This window comes from Balaenoptera musculus, chromosome 17 (assembly GCF_009873245.2).
Source record: "Balaenoptera musculus isolate JJ_BM4_2016_0621 chromosome 17, mBalMus1.pri.v3, whole genome shotgun sequence".
NCBI lineage: Eukaryota > Metazoa > Chordata > Mammalia > Artiodactyla > Balaenopteridae > Balaenoptera > Balaenoptera musculus.
In genome coordinates, this window is record NC_045801.1 from 14858729 (window position 1) to 14885791 (window position 27063).

General features: G+C 38.8%; 1 protein-coding gene across 2 annotated transcripts in view; it reads right to left on the reverse strand.

Moving 5' to 3' along the window:
- Positions 1-27063, reverse strand: part of NSMCE2 (NSE2 (MMS21) homolog, SMC5-SMC6 complex SUMO ligase) — a 219719-nt gene that overhangs the window by 162589 nt on the left and 30067 nt on the right. For both annotated transcript variants that reach the window (XR_005017026.1, XM_036830295.1), the window contains exon 3: positions 11612-11718. Coding sequence is in view for 1 of the 2 variants with exons in the window: in XM_036830295.1 (XP_036686190.1) it covers positions 11612-11718 (107 nt within the window). In the remaining variant the exon portion in view is untranslated. The remainder of the gene's footprint in view (positions 1-11611; positions 11719-27063) is intronic.

The following is a 27063-nucleotide window of genomic DNA, read 5'->3' on the forward strand; positions in this document are numbered from 1 at the left end:
TTCTTCATTGTTGCCTGATGAGTTAGTCACTAAAACCATAAGATCAGAAAGTATAAATTGTTTTATATTATTTCCTCATTGTTACAGATAGATGTTCAAGTGTTTCATAATAAAGTGACTCAGAGACTAAGCAAGCCCAATCTACATTAGTCACTTGTTCAACTGTTACATGAGATTTCTGCAAAACTCTTGGGGCCGGGGCAGGGGTGGGGGGCAGAAATAAGCATTTACCAAAAGGATGACTAAATTAAGGACAAAAGGTGAGTGTAAAACTTACACATTTTTTCCTTCCAGTTTAAGCTGTGGCGTGAGAAAATAAACGCGAGAAAACAAAACACAAGTCACCTATTACCATTTATTCTGAATTTAGGAGGTTCAGAAGAGTTCACCAGTTTAAATCAGCATGTGGTGGACATTTTCGAGACAAGAGAAAGAAGTTAAAAGTTAACAGGACAGAACACTGAGCCTTTGCCTTTATATAGCACTTCTACCTCTCAAGTGCTTTCACATAGGTTATCTCATTTCTTAATCAAGAACTTGCTCTGTCATAGGTAGATGCAGATATTACTAGGTTCATTTTGCAAACGTGCTTAAGGTCAACACAGCTTTTCAGTAGATAGGTGTAGAAAAAAACACAATAATTAAACTGAACAGTAACACCAAACAATTTACTACGGTAATGGGATCATACACACTTTACCTTACAAAGCCATAACATTTTCATTCCACATTCTGGCAGAGCAATACCATTACTATTATAGAAAATGTGGCATGACATATTCTAATTTCATCTATATTATTTATAGGTGCTTTAAGTAATACGTTAAGTATTTCCTCTAAGAAAAAATTGAGCATATGATATTTTTGCTTAGGCTTTTTAAAACACTGTGTAACTACACCTCATGAGCCATATTTAATTTCTGATTTTGTAAGAGGGATGCTCTGAATACACCCAGCATTTAGTCCATTTAGAGCTCTGATTTAGCATTTCATGTGGTTTTACTGGCTTCTGTGTCATGGTAGGGGCTAAAATAAACCTCAGGGTGACAGAGAGTAACCTGATGGGTGGAGAGGGTTTGCTCCTCACTACCAGTAACATTCCAAGAATCACAAATAGATGAGACAATTGGAAGGCATTGAAGCACGTGAGACCCCAGCGGGTCAGCCAAGGGGAAAGTAAAAAGCAAGCAAGTCAGGACGTCTGGAAATCAGTCACGTGATGCAATCATATTAAACTATTCCTGGTTACTGTTTTCAATTTTAAGTAACACTGACTTGGTCTTTCTAAATATCATTTCCTTTTTTCTAAAATTAATTCATTAATTAAGTTTTGGGGGGCTGTGCTGGGTCTTCGCTGCTGTGCGCGGGCTTTCTCTAGTTGCGGCGAGCGGGGGCTACTCTTCGTTGTGGTGCACAGGCTTCTCATTGCGGTGGCTTCTCTCATTGTGGAGTACGGGCTCTAGGCATGGGGGCTTCAGTAGTTGCAGCATGCGGGCTCGGTAGTTGCAGCACGTGGGCTCAGTAGTTGCGGCACACGGGCTCAGTAGCTGTGGCACGTGGGCTTAGTTGCTCCACGGCATGTAGGATCTTCCCGGACCAGGAATCGAACCCGTGGTCCCCTGCATTGCCAGGCGGATTCTTAACTGCTGGACTACCAGGGAAGTCCAAAATATCATTTTCTATTAGAAGATAATTGAATGATTATTTTAAGATGAAATAAAGGAGAGAAGAAATAATTAAATTGATATGGTGAGGACAGCACATAAGGATTTTCACTATTTTAAAGAATCCTATATTATGTGACACAAATTTCCCTTAAAAAAAAAAAAAAGAGGATGGGACTTCCCTGGTGGCGCAGTGGTTAAGAATCCATCTGCCAATGCAGGGGACACGGGTTTGATCCCTGGTCCAGGAAAATCCCACATGCCGCGGAGCAACTAAGCCCCTGCGCCACAACTACTGAGCCTGTGCTCTAGGGCCCGCGAGCGACAACTACTGAAGCCCCCGCGCCTAGAGCCCATGCTCCGCAACAAGAGAAGCCACCGCAATGAGAAGCCTGCGCACCGCCAGGAAGAGCAATCCCCGCTCGCCGCAGCTAGAGAAAGCCTGCACGCGCAGCAATGAAGACCCAATGCAGCCAAAAATAAATAAATAAATAAATAAGGGGGAAAAAAAAAAGCCCAAAAAGAAATGAAATTTCAGAAAGTTCAAGTGGTTAAAACATCAGGTTGGCCATGACACAAAAGAATGAAAGTCACTATTGCTAGAAGCTTGATGCTTTAAGGGAGAAACAGAATAAAAAGAAATCCTCACCATTCTCTCAGTGACAGTTCACTGGGCACTGGCTCCACTTCAGAATGGAAGAGCTTTCCTTACCAGTACAACTGCAAACTCACACAGGGCTTGAAAAATTAAATCCATTTACAGTCTCTCCATTTATACACTTTCTTTTCTTTCATTTGTCAACGATTCATACAGATTACACATTTGAAACAGAGTTGACAACTTGCATATGATACATTTTTCTCTCCCAATATTTGTTCAAATGGGTGCTACTAATAAACAAATATTATTTAAAGATGGAAATGTAAGTGAAGAAATATTTCTCTCTGTGCACTTGGGTATATAATTATGCTACTTATTGAACTATCTTGTTTACATCTTTAAGTAATTTTTGTTTACTTTAGAAAACATCAGATGTTATTCGTGAATTACCAAAGTTTTCACTTAGTTGTCTGGTCCGTATCTCTAGTGTGGCTCCCCCTCCATTGCCATTAACTACCATATGTTAAAGGGAGCAATCTCTTTCTCATTGCTACAGACAGAAGTAGACTTATTGATCAGGGGACTTCACATCCAACTGGCCAAATGCCACGCATCTCACTGGCCTGCTCCCCCATATTCTGCCCAATCGTTTCGGCTTACAACACTATGAGCACCAAGTTCCCCCCAACATCCCGCCCCCATTACCAGAAGACTCCTTCTAAGGAAAGAAGCCCTTCCTTCAACCTCTCAAGGACATAATCATCTCTGCCCTTTCCCAGTGGTTTCCTGCAGCCTACTCTACTCTCTAAATTTTAACTCAAATTTCCTCTTCAGATACTATTTAAATTTGATCAAAGGAAATGACTTCTCCTTTACAGAACTCTCTGGGCAACTTTATAAATGAGTCTTGACAGAACTCTTTTAGGTGCTTTCATGCTATCACTTTTCATGGTTTCCAGACCTCTCTGACCTATATTCTATCACCCCCACTTTAAGAAGAAATTGAGGCTCAGAGTTAGAGGGTAGAAAAGCCGGAATTTAAGCAAAGGCTCTTCTCCCTTACTCTGAATTTCTTAAGCATGTTTTTATTGTCTGTGTCAAACTATTTCACTGTTAGTACTATTTTGTAGCTATTTTATATACACATGTCAAGAGGCTTTTGTATCTTCATTAGACTAAGCATACTATTGGCACTAACTGAACAACTTAATTATGAGATTAATAAACAAGCAACTGCTTTCAACTCCACACTTTGCAAATGCATTCATTTTACAGTGAATCTTAACATTTGGTGATCCATTCCGTGGTTCAAACTATTTTCCCATCTCTCTTCTGCAGTTAGCCTACACTCTTTCACTGCCCATGAGCACCACTGCCAGATGGTGGGGGAAGGCCAACATCTCAAGATCTTTAATACTTATCAAGTACAGTGAAAAGTTTGACATGGAAGGAGGATCAAGTGATTATCTAAAATAAGGGTTTGATGCTACATATGGACTATGCCCAACGTCAGAAATAAGCAGGAGTTTGCCATATTAAAGAACATTCACATCATTTAAATAATTCAAGTGGGACTTCCCTGGCGGTCCAGTGGTTGAGACTCCGAGCTCCCACTGCAGGGGGTGTGGGTTCGATCCCTGGTCGGGGAACTAAGATCCCACATGTCGCGTGGCACAGCCAAAAAAAAAAAAAAAAAAATTCAAGGAGTTACCTGCCAGAATTGCCCGGTACCACTGAGGCCAAGGTGTTCAATAAGCATTGAGTGTTGTGCTGAAACAGGTCTTTCAAAGTCTGTATGCTTTTTTCTGTCCACACTGCTGCTGTGTCCTTTCTACCTAAACTATCCCCTCCTCTCTTCATTTCCTTGAAAACTTTTCCTTCTCTCCACTTTCCTGAACCAATACCCCACACGGGGGGTCTTGTTTGCTTCAAAGAGAGATAGCCAAGCAACCACTGAAGGTTTTTAAAAACTTTTCCTTCCTCTCTTTCACTGTTGGAATAACACATAGTCTTTTCAGAGGCCTGGCCCTTTCCCTGATCTTCTGCATAGAAACATCTTGTAGGTCCATTTCAGGTAGGGGGTTTGATATACTCCCCAGTTCCCTGGATGCCACAAAATCTCTACCACAAACTGCTGAATCCATCTTTTAGCCTCTACTGTAAGGTACGGGGATTGAGACTATAGAAGCATTTTCCAAACTGGGTTCTGTAGAGTGCCAGTGCTTCCCCCAAAGAGGTTTTCAAATAAGGTTAGGAAATTACTAAATATCCCTCCTTTGGAGAATCACAATGCATAAAAGCATATTAAAGGCTTTGGAGTCTTTAAGGAAATTCTTTTAATCAAGCACTCCCCAAACTTATTTGACCACAAAATCCTTTTTTCCTATTATACTTACTCACATCCTGATTAATTAGTATTACAGAGCAAACTTCTGAAAATGCTGCATTAGAGGCACATTAAGACCCAGTAGACTGTAAATGTTTTTATAATTATGAATAAAATCCAACACTTAGTACCTACAAAACACGAAGATGGATTTCTATAAACTACCCATGATAAGGAGTCTTAATATGGCACAAGACCAGAATGTTCACCTATTAGTAGCTACTTCACTTGGTAACCTAAGAGATTTATATCTGGGTCCTTTCCTATAGAGACAACTCAATTAGTGAAATACTATATCCAGACTTAACTCTCTCTGTTAGCATTAGAAAAAATGCTACCAAACACAACCTTGATTTCGGAATAACTACAGAGGGAGTTTTAAAGGAACGGAATAGAAATTAATTACCAGTAATCACACATTCCAGGGCCAAGAGGCTGAAGAGTGAATACCTACGTGAACTTTTTTTCCCCTGGTTAATTTCCACATCTGGGCAATATTCCTACAGATGAAAAGGCTTATATGTGGAGCATCTGTTAACTTTGACAGGAAAGGTGTTAAAGAGACCACACACCATCATGGAGGGCGGGCAGTGGAGAAGAGGGGGACTCCGCAGTACTTACCCCCTTGGCTCCAAGAGATTCTCACTAATTCCACTGTCCTCTCTCACCTTCTTGCTATTCTGCTGACAACAGTCATTTCTCTCATGCTCAGGAATCTTCTGTCCTCAAATGTCATAATCCCAAACAAATTCACCCTCCTTCCTCTTTTGTCAATGATTCACAATGTGAGGTACATTCTTAGATGCAGTCAGAAGATGGTGATAGCCAATAAATCACATCCTCTGCCCTGGAACTTTCTTCCGATACTATAAATTTTTAGCTTTTTAAGTGAGAAATGCTCCCCAAATCTGGTATAACTAAAATAGTTAACTCCCAACTTACAAGATAGCTCATAAGATTTCAAGTTAAAGCAGAAGATGTTAAGGTAACTTTAAAATAAGGTTTACAAAAGGCAAAGCTTACCAGATGATGAAGGGTAAAGGGTGAAGAGGCATAGGGAAGTGATATATTAAAAACATTCTAAACTAGTTGCATAATGTCAAGGCTGAGGTAAGCTATACCTTTGACCCACCTTGTTCTTTTATTATATCTAAGATTGTGTTGGTTTCAACAACTTATGTGACGTATATTTCCACTCTTCTAACTCTCAACATACTAGTTTTAAAATGCAGATTAAATGTTCAGGTTAGCTTAGCAAGTAAAAGTCACAGTACACAGGAGATATCCATGAACAGATTTATAAGAAACAACACAAGTAAACCGATCCAGCAACTAATTGCCCCTGTTAGGTTAAGAAGAAAAATATCCTCCCTCCCTACGCTTTTGGTAGGAACTGTTATAAAAAACTGATTTAAAAAACTGCAACAGGGACTTCCCTGGTGGCACAGTGGTTAAGAGTCCGCCTGCCAATGCAGGGGACACGGGTTCGAGCCCTGGTCCAGGAAGATCCCACATGCTGCGGAGCAACTAAGCCCCTGCACCACCACTACTGAGCCTGTGCTCTAGAGCCCGTGAGCCACAACTACTAGGCCTGCGTGCCACAACTACTGAAGCCCACGTGCCTAGAGCCCATGCTCTGCAACAAGAGAAGCCACCGCAATGAGAAGCCCACACACCCCAATGAAGAGTAGCCCCCGTTCACCACAACTAGAGAAAGCCCGTGCAGCAATAAAGACCCAACGCAGCCAAAAATAAAAATAAATAAATAAATTTATTTAAAAACACACACACACACACAAATATGTGGCAGCAATCTGATTTAAATGCTTTCAAATCTTAGATAATCTATAAGATGCATGTAGCCCAAAAAGAGTAGTAGAAGAAGGTGAAGAAAATACAACACTCTGGATTTTCCATAAAGTAACATGCTAAAGTAGCACCTACTAAAAGAAACATACACAGGTAAAATCTGACAATTCTTTTAAGATTTGAAGTTTGTTGCAGTAAAATTGCACAATTAAGTATCATGATAAAAAAAAACGCAAAGTATAATGTGAATCCTAAGCTTTAGTTATTTTTGCTAAACTCTAGGACTAGACTGCTCATCAAAAAGCACAGAAAATATATATTTTACCACTGACTGCTAATAATATCTGCAACTAATCTGAACCTGTTAGGCCATTTGTCATTTAGCTTCAGGGGACCCATCCTTTCTCACTATGAGAATTAACACTATAAAAAAGTTGGGAAGGGCTTCCCTGGTGGCGCAGTGGTTGAGAACCTGCCTGCCAATGGAGGGGACACGGGTTCAAGCCCTGGTCTGGGAAGATTCCACATGCCACGGAGCAGCTGGGCCCGTGAGCCACAACTACTGAGCCTGCGCGTCTGGAGCCTGTGCTCCGCAACAAGAGAGGCCGCGACAGTGAGAGGCCCGCGCACCGCGATGAAGAGTGGCCCCCGCTTGCCGCAACTAGAGAAAGCCCTCGCACAGAAACGAAGACCCAACACAGCCAAAAATAAATAAATAAATAAATAAATTAAAAAAAAAAAAAAAAAAGTTGGGAAGACCACCCCAACAATAGTGGTGGACCCTTTATCATCTCTTATTTGAAAAAACACATACCTGAGAATAGATTTGAGGATTCCTTGAATTAAGCTGGTGCCCACCCTCTGGAATCTGAAGCCCACGATGGACTCCACGTTTAGTTTAAAACCATCACATAAATCCAGAACCAGAAATACACAGTACACAGTATTACCACTGTTTATTCAATACATGATAAAGAGTCTCACTTCAAGAGGGATAACCCATTTGACCAGTGAAATGGCTTTAGAAGCAGAATATTGGTAATGAAATTATTCTTAAATCAACTACTGCCATAACTTGCTTTACTAAGCACAGTTCCTGGCACATGGTAGCCGCTCACATCTATGGATGAATGAATCCTCGACCAACCTTAGGTAGGTTACTCAACTACTCTATAGACTTTAAACTTTCTATGTATAAAAGTCGGCTTTCTCTGGCTTAATTTTCTCAAATTAAGTCTTTGGATTGATCAAGGCACTCTGAAACTGATGAAAAAAAAAAAAGATGCTTCCATTTCATGCAAAAGTCACATAGACAGGGAAGTTATATATCACGATCCCCATGTTGAGGCTCATTTGACTTTCGTCTTAGATTCAATTAGATTCAATATCACTTCATCAGGAAGGAGTCCCGTAACCACCAACCTACTCCCCCCACCAGCAGAAATGCCCCGAGTTATTAACTCCTTGAAAACTTTATTTTCCCTTTGTAGTACACAGCACAACAATCATTAAATAACATCTGTATTGTTCTTTGTTAAATGTTTGTCTCCATCTCTAGGCTTCAGACATTCTGAAGGTGAGATCATATGGGCTTTGCTGATTGACCTCCTCTTTCTTGCACCTAGAAGTATCTGGCACATGGATTTTTAGAAAATATTTGTTCAGTGAATGTTTGAGAACAAAAAGCCAGCCAATGGTGCCCCTTCAAGATACTCAAATAATAAAAGCTTAGAAATCAAGGAAGGGAATGTTAGGTCATCAAAAGCTAATGTTCAGAACATCACTCTGTTCTCAACATGAAACTGAGAGAAGTTTTTCCTCAGCAGTAACAGCAGTAAAAGAAGTAAGTGTATCATAGCATATCTATGTGCCATTTTATAGCTTTCAAAACACTTTCATCACGTGTGGTCTCATGACTGAAAGTCTCCAAAGAGTTCATACAGACTTTTTGTTTACGGTTCTACATGCTTTAAAGAGTTGTGACAGGTATATAACACATTTATCCTGAAAGTTTTTATAAATAACTTATAGACTGTCTGGGAATTTTTTTTCCCCCCTTAGGTGCTCACTGCATAATATTCCCTCTACAAAACAGTGGACAAAGTCCCATTTTTTTTTTTTTTAAGTTTCAGAGCACTGAAATAAATACTGATTCCAAATAAAGTCTTCAGACATTGTAGAAAATAGCAGCTCTATTTTCTTAAAGGACAAAGAAAGGCAATCTGAGAGCTTCTGTTGGATGCCAAAGGGACTTCCCAGGGATTGCTGGTAAATTGAACCACACCTAAGGTTCCAAAGTAAACTTCTAAAACCTTTTCAGCGGTGTATAACCTTCAGAATTCTGTGAAGGTGAGAGCAGGAGCGAGATCTTTATTTAAATGATAAACTTTAATGCTCTTTGATGATGAAAAAAATTTTTTTAACTCTCTATGACTGTATGAAAATTCATAAACAGAAAGACCACGGGGTGGATGAGAATCTTGGCAAATGATATAGGAATGGAAGTACTGCAGCTCTTAAAAATCTATGACAGAGCAGAAGTGAAATGAGACTCAACAGGGGTTCCTACTTTCTGTATTCTTTCCTAATAATCTGACTTAAAACAATTTCTTTGTTTTAGAGATCATAAACACCTCATACTGTAAACTTTACCAGCTTATATCTAATCCTATATGATTCCTGAACTCCAGAGGAGGACAGGTCAAAGCCAATAAAAGTTTTATTTCAAAGCCCTGAAATAAAGTGAGCAAAGTACTTGTTAAGAAAGATCCCGTTCCACCTTCCTCAGGAGTATGTTTGGAAATCTGGGTTTGTAATAACATAATATCTTTATCGCCATCAAATTTTATGAATGTCAAAGTGTTTGATACACAATATCTAATCTGATTCACATAATAATCTTGTGAAATAGGCAGGCCAAGAATCTTATAGATGAAGAACACGAGATTCCAAGAGGTTAAGTTTCTTGACCCAGGATCATAACTTAGAAAATGGAAGCACCAGGGTTGGAAGAATTTCTGATCCCTAGACCATTGCTATTTCTATAGCACAGAACAGCTATACCATTCTGGCCTCTCTGAATCTGCTGTTCATTCTCTACTCCTCATCAAAACAGGCAATAAGATAGCAACGTCCATAAATGTCCATACTATGTAAAGACTACATAGTATATAAAGAGAGTAAAATATTCCCCTTAAAATAATGGTCATATCCCCACTATGTCCCTATATGGTTTTAGGTCTTAGAAATCTTATTAAACTATGATTTGCTATTCTTGGTCTCATATCAAGCTTATACAGAGAGCACAACTTTGCATGAGAAAAAAACACAATAAACATGTGTTCTCTTATTAAAGACCAGGGACCTTCCCGACAAGCATTAGAATCACTAAATCCAAGTTACTCCATAGTCTAGCATAAGGTTAGGGCTGAAAAGCTGGATAAAACTCCAACTATATTCTTTTCTGATTAGTAGGGTGGGTGTAATGGGATGAGGCCTCAGGATGAAAGAAATGCTATTAACTACTGAATGTGCGTGAGGGTGAGGGTTGCTTTTTCTTTTTTTTTTTATGAGTGACTCAGTTTTTTGAAGGGGGAAAAGTCCAATTCTTCACGTAAAAATACCTTACGTATCTGTGAATCCTAGGGTTTAATAGAAAAAAAAAAATCCACATTAAGTTCTTCAACTTCCAAAATCTGTTTTCTTATCTATAATGTACATTGTGCTGTTATATTTGCAAAACATCAAGGTTAAAGATAGGAAAGCCTATCAAATAACCTCCATAGAATGTAAGGGTCAAGGCAGGATTGATCTATACAATAAGCCTAACTCTGATCTTTGGTAACGAACACACTTTATTCTATAAAGTCAGCCTCGTTCTTTTAAGGCAGTGGTTTTCAACCTTGGATACATAACAGAATGGGTTTTTAAAAAATACTGGTGCCCCAATCCTTCTCCAGATCAATGAAATCAGAATCTCTTTAGTGTAGGGTAGGGACCGGCTGGTTCTAGGGGTCAGCTGGAGTTGAAAACCTCTGGTCTAAGTGCTTTGCTATCTAGTTTAAAGAATCTAACATGACATCATTTTCATATTTTCCTATGGAAGGAATACTCACAGTCCCAAGACAGTCACAATGGTTAGAAACACCAGAATTGTACAAGTTGAATGAGTGTATTACTTGGATATAAGCAGACATTCTTAAGTTAGTCACAAATGCTACACTTAATAAATATTAACCATTAAAAAAAAAAAAAACCAGAAAAAAAATTTTAAAGAAAGAAAAAAAAACAGAAAAACTGCATATAACCATGAACATATATACTCATTTAACTACAGCTTAAGTATTAAACCATATTCAAAAATTTATCTCCCACTGAATAGTAGCCAATCTTGTAAAACATTTTATTTTTGGAATTTTCCCATAGATATAAGTAAGAAAAAGCAAATAAAGAAACCAGAAGTACAAGACATCCTATTACACAGGTATATGAAATCAGTTCAAAGGGGAGTTTCCACTGCTCAGAGGACAAAGCACTTCTCAGAAACATTACTGCAATCATACTGCTCATTTCTTGCTCAACACAGTACTGCTGAAAAGGATGTTGCTATGTTCCCACCTTAACTGCCTTATGTGTTGTTTCTGTGACATGCTGGAGCCAACAAAGACAAGTTTGGCTTCTGGAAAAACCAAAAGGCCACGCTTCTTTATTTGTAACCTTGCTCTAAAACCTCTCCCTATTATCTGATTCTATGAATTTTGCAATAGCTGTATATTAGTTAAAGCTGGAGAATGAGTAACTAAACCTGGTCTAAATTGTATGCTTAAGCAAATATAACAATAAAAACAAGTCCTACGCAATTTGTAGCATTTTATAAAAAACTACTCACATTCGAAGGAGGCTTAGACTAAAAAATTCGAGACCAAAAAATGCAAGGAAATCTAAAACAGATTTAATATCCTAATTAAACCTAGGTGACCTATCCGGGAAAATATTTAAGATTCCTATTCTATGAACTTCCTGATTAAGAAGAGATTAATAGCTACTACAGTAAGGATAAGAAATTATTAAAGGTTAGAAAAGAATTTTGATTTGTGTTTCTAAGTCAGTGAGCTGTAACCAAATATAACCAGGTGAGTGGTATAAACTTACATGTTTTATTGTAGATTGAACAGCCTTTAAATAATGGTTTAGTTCCCGATCCATCATTGCAAATTCAACCATTGCCTTATCCATACTGTATTCACTACTCACTTCAGCTGAAAAAGAAAGGAAAGCAGTGATCATTTTCCATTTAAAATGCCGTATTTGGAAAAAGCTGTACCAACATAATTTATCAGTCAATGGTCTATCTAAATGATTTTGTAAAGGTATTGCATATTTTTAAAAATGCCTTCAATATATGCCTGCTTCATTCAAAATTCGAAGAAGACGCCCAGTAGAAAAAGTCTCAAAGGTGGAAATGTAGACTCAGACTCAGGAGTTCCAGGCTGTGCCACCTACCTGGACAACCTTAAATCAACCACTATACTTTTCTCAGCCTCAGTTCCCTCATCCATTAAAGCAGCCCACTTATATATCTGCACATGAACCTCGTAGTATTGTTAAAGATCAAATAAGGAAGATTTCCACTTCTAGTAACGGTAGGTTGGGTTATGTGGACCAATCCTCCTACTGAAGACAACTAAAATGACTGGAGGGCTTCCCTGGTGGCTCAGTGGTTAAGAATCCGCCTGCCAATGCAGGGGACACGGGTTCGGGACCTAGTCGGGGAAGATCCCACATACCGCAGAGCAACTAAGCCCGTGCGCCACGACTACTGAGCCTGCGCTCTAGAGCCTGTGAGCCCCAACTACTGAGCCCACGTGCCACAACTACTGAAGCCCGTGCACCTAGAGCCCGTGCTCCGCAACAAGAGAAGCCACCGCAATGAGAAGCCGGCACACCGCAGTGAAGAGTAGCCCCCCGCTCACCGCAACTAGAGAAAGCCCGCACGCAGCAACTAAGACCCAACACAGCCAGAAATAAATGAATAAATAAATTTATAAAAATAAATAAATAAGTAAAATGATTGGATAAAATAGGAAAAAGAGTAATCTCCTTAATCACAAGATAGTAAGAAACAACCAGGGCAAAATTAGGGAAAACCAAAAAAGAGAAGCTGAACGCAGGACATCAAAGTTGCATACCCTCCCCCAGTAAGCTGGGTCCCCACTCGTCAGAATAAAGATGAACCGGAAGTAATCCCACTCTGCTCCTCCAGGCTGCAGGGAGGCTGGCCTTGGCCACTGAGCAGAACAAAGGGAAGAGAGAGAGAGAAAACAAACATGTTTCTGAAAAACTGTATCAGCAAGCCACAGCCTGGGTTTGCAGCCTGGGTTCCCCTCACCTGAGTGGTGCTGGGAACCTGAGCTCTGATGTTGGTGGGAGGTGGTCTCACAATGAAAGTACCCACACGTACTCCCCTCTGGAAAAGACACTTTTACCCGAGGCCTCAAATAACCCTACAAATGATTGTTAAGGATAATGAGTAGATTACAGGGGAAAAAAAATAAAAATAAAAACAAAACAAAAAACCTTACAAGGATAAACACAAGAAAACAAGCCAAAAAGAGTAAAAATCAGCAGAAACAGATCCCCAAATGTTTCAGGTATCAGTCAGAGCATGAAACAACTATACTTACTATATTTAAAAATTAAAAGACCCTCAGGGAACAGGAGACTATAGAAAGCAACTAGTAGATTGGAAAAGCAAGATAATATTCTTCAAAGTGTTTTTAAACTTTTTTTTTTAAGCTCTAGACACACAATTTAATAATAGATCAGGAAAAGATAGAGAACACAGGATAATAAAAACGTTAACATTAAAAAAGCTGAAAGAAATGAAAATAAAACTGGAGTCCTTAAATCATATTTGGGGATGCACACACTCAAAGACTCTTCATTCAAATAACTTAGCTCAGACAAATGGCAGTATTTCTTGTCTACTCTGAAGAACAATACAACAGTTCATCTCTAAGTCATGAAATAATATAAAACCCACTTACATTTGGCTTTTAAAAAATGATTTTCCTGGACTTCTAAATTATGCTTTAGTTTTACAATAGTCAATTATAAGCACACTCCATAAAATATCTTCTGGGTTAACACGCTTCTGGTAGAATATCTCTTGGCTTGTAACACCCAGACTTCACAGAATATACATATACCTCAATATAAGCTTTTTTTTTTTTTTTTTTTGAGGAGTGGGAAGGGGCAGTGTTTATATAAGAAAAATTTGTATTTATATTCCCCAAATTAAATACATTTTTAACAAAGCGGTATATGAGAAAGGTCTCAAGTCATATTCCATATAATATTGTTAGACCGTTTGAAAATGTCCAAACATCAATGAAAGAGACATGTTGCTTAGCTGTTGCTGGTACCAACGTGTATCTATTGCCATATATACAACAACTGTTTGTTAAAAATCCTATTAATTGCTTGATGATCAGGTAGAGAATTTTAAACAATTTATATCCTAATAATGATGGGTTGTGACTTACACAGGCATTTTACTGTATATAGTTACATTTCAGTAAATTGGTTAGGGGTTTGGGGTTGGCCTGTAATTTAATTTTTTCCCATTTAAAATAATGAAAAAAAGAAAATTAAAAAAAAAAAGTAGAAAGAAAGAAAAATAGGTCCCTGGTTTCACACAAGCCTTATCTAGTTAAAGGAAATGACGACGTGTGTGTGTGTTTTTTTTTCCTTTTCTTAGTGGAATCAGTATATTTTATGTGTAATGGATTCTGATACTGGGACCATTGAAAAAGTGGGTCAAGCTGGTAACCTGAGCAAAGACTAAGAGCATAAACTGCTTTTTCAAAAGTACAATAATTAGTGGCAACTTCAACCTAAATAGAAACTCACTGAAGGATGTATCAGCGGCAAAAGTCTTTGAAGTATGAGAAATAAAAATTTGTCAGGGGCTTAAATCAGTAGGAATTGACATAATGTTGGCAACCTCCCTCTGGAATTAAATGAGTTAATTTTTTAAAGCACTTAGAAATACGCCTTCGACATTAAAGTTTTCAAAGTAAGCAGGATGAGGGTTCTCATTATCAAGGTCCCATAGACAACAGCAAGACTTGAACCAGATAACAATTTTAAACACAAGGCCAAGGAGACCTTCCCTGCAAAGGAGAACGTGAGCGATGGCTGTCAGTATTTGATGGCATGAAGCCTAAGGGAAGTGCCTGAGGAGGCCAACTGTGGACATGCAGCCTCAGCTAAGGCTCCAGGGCCCAAGAATGTTGGGACAAGCTAAAGAACCTAAGTGATGAATAGTGTTCAGCCTGAGGCGACAAAGGGAAAACACCAGAGGAGAGCAGGAAGCTACTCCCGAGAAGAACCGAGAGCCACACCGCACCACACCTGGAAGTGATGCTCAGTCAGATAACTTCAGGCTCAAGCCAGTGTTTTCATCTGCTGGGGAAAAGGGCTTGGAGAGACTAGAGACAGAAGACAAGAGACTCCCACAATGGCATCTGGAAGAGAGGTCATGAGAACATCCATATCAAGCAGTTGTTAAGCCCTGTCTCCCTTATTATTACAATAAAGCCTCTTTCTAAGTATGTTATTTGTGTTCATGTTTCAGAAATACCAGGCAAAGGAAGGCACAGGGAATGTGTCCTGTTCCACTAAAGAACTGAGGTGGGGAAAGAGCATAGTGTTGCATCAAAGAGGCTAAATAAAGCCCTGAGGAACTCAGGAGGAAAAGAGGATAAACACCTAAAACAGGGAGTTGTCTGTTGACTAAAAAGTGGCTGGGGCGCTGGGGAGGTGCAGAGAGACTGACCAGCTAGACGTTCCCTGCTCCTTCACTCCACAGTATATAACCCCACTACCAAAATTCTCCCACTCTCACAGGGAAAGCCCTTCCTAAAAATCCACACCAACCAAATCCTACACACCCTTCAAGGGCTGAGCTCAGGCCCTACCTGCTTTTAAACTCTGCCAGCCTAGAAGGATCTCAATTTATCTTAACAACTATACTTGATACTTTGGCACTTTGAACCATAAACACTCTTGTTCTCTTATATGAATTTGTCTCATTTTTCCAAACAGACTTTAATCCATTTGAGGGCAAGAATGATGGATCCAACAAAGAACTATAGCAACTCTTCCTTCAATATTCTTATATGGCCATCATATAATAAATTTGAAAATCAAACTTTCACCAAACTAAAAATTGTCCTGCCTCTGATATTCAATTGAATTAAAATGTAAAGAAGACATGTAATATAAACTTATTTGCCTATTCTATTTTCAGTGTGATTTTTCCACAGGAAAAAGGTTGGCACCAGCGCTGAGTGGTGGGGGGGGGGGGGGAGATTACAAAAATGATGTTAAAATTCACAGAATGACAATCTCAGAGAGGCAAATATTACTGTAGCACACCTCTGCAAGCCAAAAAGTAACTTCAATGATAAAATATATATACATAATAATAATAGCTGTACCTAACAATTAGTAAGCACTTTATTATGAGCCAAGACTACTTAGCATACCGTGTTTACATTAAACCTCACAGCAGCATTAAGAGAAAGGTAGTTTTAGCTCCACTTTATATATGAGAAAACCGAAACACCAAGCAGTTGAAGTAACCTGCTCAAGGACACAACAGTAGTGAGTGGCTGAGCTAGGCCTCCAAGTCAGACCTTCTAGCTGCGAAGTATGTATACTAGCCTCCTGCGCTAAAAGGTGCTTCAACGTGAGAAGGACCAGCACCTCCAACTCCTCCGTGGATATCCAGGGAACAAACCCTTGGGGTGGGGGGGACGACTGGGGGGAAAGTCATGGCCCTGAGCTTCATCCCAGCTCCTGGTGGTCTGTTCCAAGTAGGACACTGGCCAACGCCACTCAAATGCGATCGGGCCCAGTCCGGGAAAAGCTTTCCCAAATTCCTTAGTAGAGGAAAGCGATAACAAAAAGAAAATGATCTTCCCCTTTTAGAAGATTGCTAAGTTTTAACATTGGTGAAGAGAGTGATCTTTCCCATCAGCAAGACTAATTGGAGGGGCTATAAAAGTAACCAAGTCACCCACTGAATGCAATGCTAGGAGAATAACTAAGTCAGCTCTAGCAGCTGTTAAAAGTCAACCTGTACCAGGCCAAGAGCACCAGCAACAACAGAGATGGAAGTAGCAGCCACGCAAGGGCAGCAGCAGAGAACTGTTTCAGGGCAAGGGAAGAGCCCTGGACGGCTTCACACGCAGAGGTACTTCTGAGTGGAGCCCAGTGTCAAAACCATTTCTACTATCCGTGTCTTTGACTGTCCTCCCCTGGCCAAGCGGGGTCTGAGAGTCTAGGAATATTCTTGTTTCTTCAATGTGCCATTCAATGAGCATTAATTTATTACAATCAACCCTTGTTTGTGTTAATCAAATGAACCGAAGTGATACACTTGAACATTCATTTACAAGCCAATAAGTATGTGGGGAGGTCTCCTGGGGAGAGCTCGGAGACTCAGTGAGACCGGTGTGACACATCTGGCACTCTGATTAAGAAACTGCTCCAAGAAGTTAGTTCAGTAACTAGCTGAAATACGTCCCCCTAACCCCTGCCCCAGCAAATTAAGTCCAGAGGGCACAGATAATCTTTGATTCATATTAAAAAATTATAACTGTCTCTGTAAGTACGCCAGTACCGTGGCAAATCTGCCTTGTCTGTACCCAGCGATCCTGCTCAGCACTATCCCAAACACTATGGACTGCTAATAGCACCTGAAGAACTTACAAAGTGTTATTTAGACCAGGAAGGGCCATAGAATCAAACCCATTCTTTAAAGATGGTCTCTGTTTCATTTTCTTTTTTCCTGTGCATTGGCAAGCCCTAGAAAACTAAAGAATGATAAGCGCTGAAGGAGGACCTCTTTTTAGACTAAAGTGCTCTGATATTTATCTAACATAAGAAGTATCTGAATGGATGCAGTTGGCCTGCATATGATTCTCCTAAAGTCAAACAAACCTGTAATTATGCAATCTAGGCAGCCACGCTAATCATTAGACATGTCATCAGTTATTCAATGTCAGAACGCACTAACAGCAATATTAGAACAATTACTATTCTTTCATTTTGAAGTGTTGAATAAGGCATTAAAGGTACCTGTTACATAAAGAACATTAAGCAGAAATGGGTGATTTAGTGTTGCAATCAAATTCAACTTAAAATTCATGAGACTTCAATGAGAGGAAGATAATGGCTGAGGCAGGAACACGTACGAAAGCAAAACAATTATATGGAAACTAATCAATGCGGGTTGTCTCAAAAGTGAAAGACTGGGGCAAAATGAGGGAGAAGAGAGAGGGCTGAGAGAGGAGAGGAAGGGAGGAGACTAGCTATTTTTACAGATGTAGGCAGACTCAGGTGAGACAAATTTCAGGTCCCCTGTGGCTAAACAAGGTATCAATAGGTAGTTAAGCCTTTAACAATATGGTAATTCTTATGTAGCACAGTTCAGACTCATGAGAGTTTATCCAGGGTGAGTTCCAAGATTGTCTAGTGTCTATTCCCACCTTATTTGCTCCACATAATGCCACTTTCTTGGCCACTAGTTAAAAAATGGGGATAAAGAAGATTCTTTATCTTGGCTTCCGCAAGTCCAGATGGGCATGGTCAACAGACCAGTCAAGCTTTCCTTCCATACCAGCAACCAGTTCAGCAAGAATGGAAGATAACTGATGCCACTAAGAGATGCAGCTTCTTGACCAACTATTCTAAGGCCCCTCCCAAGCCACAGCTGTCCTAAGGAGCAGCCTAAGCCATGCACTGGAGAGAAATAAATTCTGTTCCCTGAGGCCTAGCCCTAAGGTTTGGGAAGCACAGCTGAAGCAGGTCCGGGAGCACACAGGACCCAGAGCCAAATAAGTTCCCTCAACGTCCTTCAAGTCTTCACTAGAACTGCCTTCAGTGAAACAAACATGAAGATGAAGACATCTACCCTCCTCCTTCCCCTAGCATGTCCATCCCAGCTTTATCTCTAGGCTCCCTCTCTACACTACTGGATGTCTTTTTCCTTTGCTCTGCTGTTGCCTATGATTTCAGCCACAGGGTCCTTTTCCAGAATTCTCCCTAAGCTCCAGAACAGGACCAGACGCTTCATGCCTTCTTGGTCCATAAGACCTCTTTACCTTTACAACGAGGACACGTGTGCAGGTGTATGTGTTCAGGCGGCACACCCTCAAGACAAATTTCACCTACTTATCCTCTCCAACTTTCTGTCCCTGATTCAACTGCAGTTTTGCCCATGGTCAAGTTGTTTCCTGAAATTTTGTCCTAACCAAACAAAAACCACAGAAGCAGGTGTTTTTTATTCTACAAAGTCATGTATAGGCATGTCTGAACAGGAACAATACCAATTATATATAGCTGAATAAATTCAACACCATGCATTTTATTAGTAATATACCAAACCTTTCAGACAAAGCAGTCATTTAGTGTTCTTCAGGGGTTGTGACTCCAATTCCACATGAATCACACACTCAGAAGGATCTGATAAATTCTCAGTGCCATAAAGTACATGTGTCCGTTTTGGAAAGGAGGAAGGAAGGAGAGGAGGCCAGAAATCGCCTGATCTTTGTTTTAAATTTCCTAGAATAGGTGGCACACAGGGAGATTTTTACTTTCTGAAACAGGGAATAAGTATTTCCTAAACTCTTCAAATTAAAACTTGATTCTTCTATATTTTGTAAGCAAGAAATTTCTTCTTTTTGGATGAACTCAAATAAATGGCAGTACAAACCATATTGCCTCTCCCTCCCTCTGTGGAAAAAAACCCCTTCTTCTTTTAAAATATAGCTCCAACTATCTCAAGCAACATATATTACACACACACCTTCCTCTATAAGTGGGTGTGTGTATGTTTTTCCTGGCAGCCTAGTATTAAGCAATCATTATATATTCATCAGAATTCAAATTTAATGACTTATTCACTGCTTGAGCAATATTTAATAGAAACTTGCTTACTTCTCACTACTCTGTACTTTAGTCACCATTATTCCTCCACACAGATATTAGTGTGGTAAAATTAAAATTGAATCCACATTACATAACTGCCTCCCACCAGAAATAATAGTGAAGAGTGTAACAGTTTATGACACAAACTAGGAAGCAACTGGCTCTTTTATAAGCTCAGTGAATATGGGGGAAATCTTTGTGAAATATTGACCTTTATAATCATCTTTACCCCCCTATACAATTTTCTTATCATAGTCATACAGAAGAGGGAAGTTGTATAATACAGTAACTCAAAAAGCCAGCTCTGGAGTCCATTTACATTCAAATCTAGGTTATGTTACTTGCTAGCTGTGTAGTCTTTGGCACGTAACCTTGAGTCTCAGTTTCCTCTTCTGTATAATGGGTGCAATAACAGTATCTAACTCACAACATGACTAAGTGAGAAAATGTAGCTAAAATGATCAGCACAGGGCCTGGGCCACAGTATGCACTGACAAAATATTATCTGCCATTATAATTATTACAGAATGGATAACTACTCTGCAAATGTAGTTAGTCTAAATGCTGAAAGCACTTTGCCCTTAGAACCAAAAAGAATCAAGTGAAGATCATCTCTTTAACTCTCTCAGCTGTTTCTACTAACTAGAGACCAAAGGATGAAGTTAAACTCACAAGACTGCAACGCTCTATGAGAAGCTTTGTCAACAATCCACTATCCTACCCACCCACACACTACTGTCCAGAAACTCACTTACCTAGCAAATGCTTACTGAGCACTTACTACAGGCCAGGCAGAGGGGAAAATGCTTAGAAGCAAGAAGGAGCAGCTAAGCCTGCCCACAGAAGGTTTAACAGGTTTAACAAGTGAGGGGGTGAATGTGTCTGGAAGGGTAGCGTGCATCAGATGTTTACTGGCTTGTGCAGAGTCTAAATAAATGCCCTCGGTCCTCTCCACCTAGGCTGATTTACAGTTTAAACGGTCAAACAAAAACCCTGGGGATGAACAGAGAAGCCATAGATTAAATCTTCACTGAACACTGACTACGTGCCAGGCACTATGAACACACTACTCATCCTTTGTCACAACAGTGTGAAGTCGGTATTAGTAAACATCATTTCAAGATAAGGAAACCGATGCTCACTAGGGCTAAATCATTTGTCCCAAGTCACACGGTTAATAAATGGTAGACTTAGGAACTGCCCTCAGGTCTGCCCTGAAGCATGGAAGGCATGTGCAGTAGTGTCTGAACTACTGCATAGAAATAAGTAAAACGCACTTCATGCAAAAGTCATGGAGTAATGAATAATCGGTTCTCTGGCTAAAGAAATTCTCCTAAATATTACCTTCTTTTAAGAGTGAGAGAAAGTGAAGAAGAGACTGACTGACTGACTTAAATAATTCTACCCCAAAGCAATGGAGACCATCTTTCATTATATAGATAGATATTTCCTTAGAATGTGTAGTTAATATTCTATAAACCACCATGGTAAAGGTATAACTCAAAATATTGATTGAAGTAAATTCTATGAAGAATTAAACTTAGAACTCAATCTCTGGATACAGTCTAGTCTCTACCAGTCACCAAAAGCACTACGAATCTCAGGCTATGGGCATGTATCGTTGTAAAACATATCCACAGACCTCTTTTGGCTAGCTATTATAAGCCCCTCGGATCTTCAAGGTCATGTCTGTCTTTTACATGATTTAAATCCTTTTTCTATACCTTTCCTGTCCATTTGTTCCTATCTAATCCCTGGCAGACGGGAAAGAAACAGTGAATTCAAGGCAGCAAGCAGTATTTACAGCAGCATCCCAGCCAACATATTTAATTTCAATGACAACCATTTCTCTCTGGTTTTCAAATCCTTGACTATGCCCAAGTTTTAGTTACAGTGGGAGGGCTGAAGGCCCAGGAGGCTTAAGAAACAAAGCCTGGCTTTGACTTCTGGTTCAACATCAAAGCTCTGGCATGAATTTATGGCAGCAAAGACCAAAGGAAGTGAGGCTTAAACCTCATGTGAACATTGAACACATTAAATGAGAATGTAGGTAAAGCACCCAACAGGATGTCTTAAACATAGTGGACCCTAAACAAAAGAAGGCTATTTTACTGTTAACTATGTGTACTTTGCAATATTCCCCAATACAAACCTTCTATTTCACTTAAGCTAGTATCTATTAAAAAAAATAAAAAATAAGAAACACAGTGGGGCAAGAAAAAGACAAACTGCCCAATGAAGAACTTAGCAAAGAGGTATAAGCGTAAATTCTCTGAAAAGCTTATTCAAATGGTCCAGTATCTATTGAATTATGGAGTCATCGAGTCACCTCACTTTTGCAAAGTAATAGAGCATATAGTTAAGAAAGTAATTAAGCACATGGTTGAAAAATTCAAACAGAACAATAATGTGGTGTCTCCAATCCCCAAATTCTCTCCCCAGAGACAATCATTGTTATGAGGTGCTTGGGAATGCAATCCCATGGAAATATTCTATGTATAAGGCATCCTCTCTTAAAAAGGTCTACAGAAATTAAGATACTTACAGAAGCAGAGAAATAAGAAACTTAAAATGGCCTTACTTGGAGAAAGACAAATCTCACAATGCCTGACATTGAAAATCATATCAGTATTCTCCCTGTGCCCTAGTCGCCAGTAAATGCGCCTGAATAGAAAGAACCATGAGTGGCTGCTTCAGTTTAGTGTCAAAATATCCATTCTAAAATAACATAAAGGCAAACAAAAACTTCTGGGAAAAGAGCACAAACATATTAAATACAAGAAAAGAGTAATGCTAAACAAAGAATACAATATGAGTGTTAATGGGGGAACTTCCATTCACTCATTGAACAAATACCTACGAAACACAGACCATGTGCCTGGCGCTGTGTTGGGTGCCCTGGAGAGAGCAGTGAACAAGATAAACACTGTATCTTCCCTCAAGGAACTCTTACAAATTTCCACTCTACACAAAAATTTCTAAAAAGCCCCGATGTAACTATGTGGCCTTTGTTTGGCTCTTGGTATTATGGGAAAGCTTATTCCTCTGCTGAGCGGTTCTAATTATTAGAGTTGGTCCAAAGAGAGAGCTGATTCAGGGCCTCCCTAGAATAATTCTAGGCAATGACAACAATAAATCTGAATTGCTCTTCCACACATATTCACTCATTTACACCTCATAACCTCTGTGTAGTTATTTTACTTTCTGTTTTATACGGTTGAGGAAATTGAGGCTCAGAGAAGTTAAGTGATGCCACTGAAGTCATGCCTCAATGTCAGTAGAACTTGAACCCCCGCCCTCAACTCCAGAGCTACAGAAGAGCCACCTGCTGGGCCACACAGAGTCAACTTTTCCAGCTCATAGCCCTTCAAAGATGTGAAGGACTATTGAAGGTGGCTATTAAGTATCTCCTACTCTGCGCGTCTTTGCTTCATCAGAATAATGATCATCAAGTTCCTTCAAGTTCCTGCCTTCATTTAAACATGCTTCATGTACCAGTGTCCCTTTTTAAAGATGGACTCCAGAATAAAAAAACAATAATTACAGCCACAGGCTAACCAATTAAGACTATGATAATACTATTATTACATGTGTACCACTCTGATCCTGGGTTGACCTTGTCAATTAAAAACAAAACAAAACAAAACAAAAAACTCAACAGGAACTGCTATTAAGCCAGACCTCTCCCTTCCTATATTAGTACCATTGAATTTTTCAATTTAAGATTCAAAACTTAAGATTGTCAAATTTCATGTTTCTGAAAGCTGTTACTCCATTTTATTCAGGAGGCGGAGGTCTTTCTGAATTTCAAAATGTCATCTAAATATCAGGTAGCCTCCCCTATTTTCTGTGATCCATAAATTTGACAACCTTACCTTAGTTTTTTTTCCAAGAAGTTAAATAAAATAATAGCTAACATTTACTGAGCATTTACTATGTGTCAGACATTATGCTAAGCAATTTACATGCATCATTTCATTCAATCCTTGCAATAACTGTGGATAAGACACTGTCATTCCTTTGATGGAAGAAAAAAATGGGCTCAGAGAGGTTAAGTACCTTAAAGCAACATCATACAAATAACAAGCTGCAGAGGGAAGATGCAAATCAGAGTCGATTAAATAACAGAGTCCATTCCCCTAACTGCAGTTATCATCAGTAATCATCATCCTTTTGGCATAACCCATTTCCATGTCATAAGACTTTGCTGAATGCCTTCCTAAGATCTATGCAGAAAGCATCCCTACTGTATCAGGGCAGTTGCTCTGGTCAAAAACAAACAAACAAAACCAAACAACAACAAAACAGGGGATGGGGGAGTGGAGAGAAACTAGGATGATCAAGAACAAAACCATCAAGTAAGTTCATAAAATGAGATGGCTACTCAAAATAAGGTTAATGAATAGCAACTACCTTAGACCAGCATATCACCGTACTCATTTCAAATAAATTTAAACCAAGAAAAAAATTACAAATGGGGTCAGCCTACTTCAAAATAGAAAGTTAATTAAGGAACACTTTAATTAAACAGAAATTAAGTCCTCAAAAACTATAAATTTAAGTTCAAGGAGATATGATAAGAAGTTTATTAGATCATAAGACCTATGGTGACAGGGACTGTCATCTCTGTCATTTACCTAACTCTCAAGTGTTGGTCTAAATGAGAAGTATTTTGTTCTGAGAAACATTTCCTTAAGAGTGGAAGGGCCACAATCACAAAAGGAGGGAACAACTGTATTCCACATTCCTATCTGTTGGAGGATAATTTCTATGTTAATTATTTTTGGGAAGTAACATATATCTGATTTCATGAAAACAATGGCAAATCAATCTTAAATCACTGACAGCTCCAGAAAATAAGTCTATCATAATTTACTACAAGCATTATAGTAACTGTCCCATCTAATCAGCATTTTTCCTTATGTTTGTACCTCCGCGTAGTACAAGATCCTGAAAAGATGTCTCAGAGATTTTATAAGGTCATTCTTATTTTTCTCATTACTTATCTCATCATTTCTAAGATGTTTTATTTTCACTTTGCCTGACTTAAATCAGTAGTGACTCCAAATACTGTTTCTGTCTTGCCTTCTTTAAAAGCCTACAGATGTAGAGAACAAACGTATGGACCCCAAGGGGGGAAAGTGGCGGGAGTGGTGATGGTGGGATGAATTGGGAGATTGGGATTGACATGTATACACTGATGTGTATAAAATGGATAACTAATAAGAACCTGCTGTATAAAAAATAAATAAAATTCAAGAGTTCAAAAAAAAGCCTCTTTATCAAAGAAATAATAATCTATAAACACCTAAACTGACTAGAAATGTCTCAGAGAACTCTTTGCTGGATGAAGTAAACTACTTCTGTAATGGGAAGTATCTCCCACTAATGTATCGGTTTCTGGATGACAATTACAGTGAACTGCAAAGTAAGAAATAAAGAACTATTAATATTAAATGAGTAACTAAGTGGCTCTGGAACACTGCAGTAGTATTTATAAAATGGGAGGGTCCAATCAATCACATCCCACATACAGGCACTCAGTCTCTGCATCCAAACACAAATAAACCATATACAAGATCTAATCCCTGAAGTCATCTTGACTCCTCTCTTTAGCACATAATACATTTAACTAGTTCCCTAGTTCGATCAATTCTGCCTGCTCAAGTCAACTATTATCTCCTTTCCAACTACAGCTGCCTTAATTTCAATCTTTATTGTTTCTTTCTCATATTATTGGTTTGCTTCCTTAATGATTTCCTTTTCCAATATCTTTTCCCCTCTAATCCTTTTCCCATGTTGTTAACAAATTCTCAAGTACAAGTGACGTTACTCTTGTTTATCAAAAGTCTACCATAGTATTTCCACTTCTGGCCAAGACAGAATAACGGGAACCAAATTTATTCTCCTGCCTGAAACACCCAAAAAATTCAAAATAAAAATAAATGAAAAGTGGTTTGCAAGACAACAGACTTATGCAAGGAAGAAGGAAGGAGAGTGATTGGAACCATATGAGGTGAGACCTATAATTGGCCCATCTTACTATCTTGAGGGAGTTTCCAGGCTGCAGGGCACACAATATCAATCAAAATCTCAGCAGACCTTTTGTAGAAATTGACAAACTAATTCTAAAATCTATATGGAAATGCAGAGGACCTAGAATAGCCAAAAGAACCTTGAAAACGACAAAGTTGGAGGACTAACACTATCCAATTTCCAGACTTGTTATAAAGCTTTAGTAATCCAGATAGCATGGTACTGGGATAAAGATAGACCAATAGAATAAAACAGAGTCCAGAAGTACAAACATACAACATATATGGACAACTGACCTGACAAAGAAGCAAATGCAATTCAGTGGAGAAAGGATAGTCTTTTCAAGAAATGATGCAGGGACAACTGGCTATCATATGCAAAAAGAAAAAAAACCAGGAACAGAAACTTTGATCTATACCCCCTACCTTACACCATATACAAAAATTTAGTCAGAATGGATCACAGACTTAGATGTAAAATGTAAAATGATAAACCTTCTAGAAAAATTATAAAGAAAATCTTTGGGAACTTGGGTTAGGCAAAGATTTCTTAGATAAAAAACCAAAAGCACAATCCATACGACAGCAAATTGATAAACTGGATGCCATCAAAATGTAAAACTTCTGCTCTTCAAAATAATCTGTTAAGAGCCCAGACTGGGAGAAGGTATCACAAATCATATATGTGATAAAGAACTCTCAAAACTCAAAAAAAATAAAAAATAAAAAATAGCCCCAAACAACTGGAAACAAGATTTGAATAGACGCTTCACCAGAGATGAACACCAAATAAGCACACAAAAAGGCACTTAACAGTATCAGTCACCCGGGAAATGCAAATTAAAACACTGTAAGATACCACTGCGTATCTAACAGAATGGCTAAAGAGTACCCAGGCCAAGTGTTGGTGAGCATATGGAGTGACTAAAGTATTCCCTTAATATACTCCACACACAGATTCCTAATTTTCAGACAACTATATAACCAAAAAAGTACATTTAACCATATAATTTAAACCACATTTAATATAATTTAATTTTATCACAGTGACTCAGAAGGGACCTCATAACATTATAATGTCTCTCAGTGTCATCGTTATGGTTTTACTAGTAAAAGATAGAAACATGAATCAACAGAAATCTTTTATGTAACAGATAACAAAGAGACCAGCTTTTAGTCTGTAATTACCTCACCAGAGTATGATTGCTTTTTATTGTAAATCATTTTCTTGACTTCAGTGTTCTCAAAGAGTGGTTGCCTGACATCAGCATCAACATCTCCCCGGAACTTGTCAGAAATGCAAACTCTCAGGTCTGACACCAGACAACTGAATTGGAAACTCTGAGGAGGGGACCAGCAATCTGTATTTTAACAAGTCCTCCAGGTGATGCTGAAGCCTGGTAAAATTTGAGATGCATTGTTCTAACATATGTTTTAAAGTTAAAATGATAAATTGCCTTTCTCTGAGATTCTTTCTGAATTCAAAGAATTTTAAGACAAAAAAGGAAATGTTACTTCAAATCCATGTTTTCAACAAATCTATAACTCAGCCAGCTGTTTTCCTGTTTT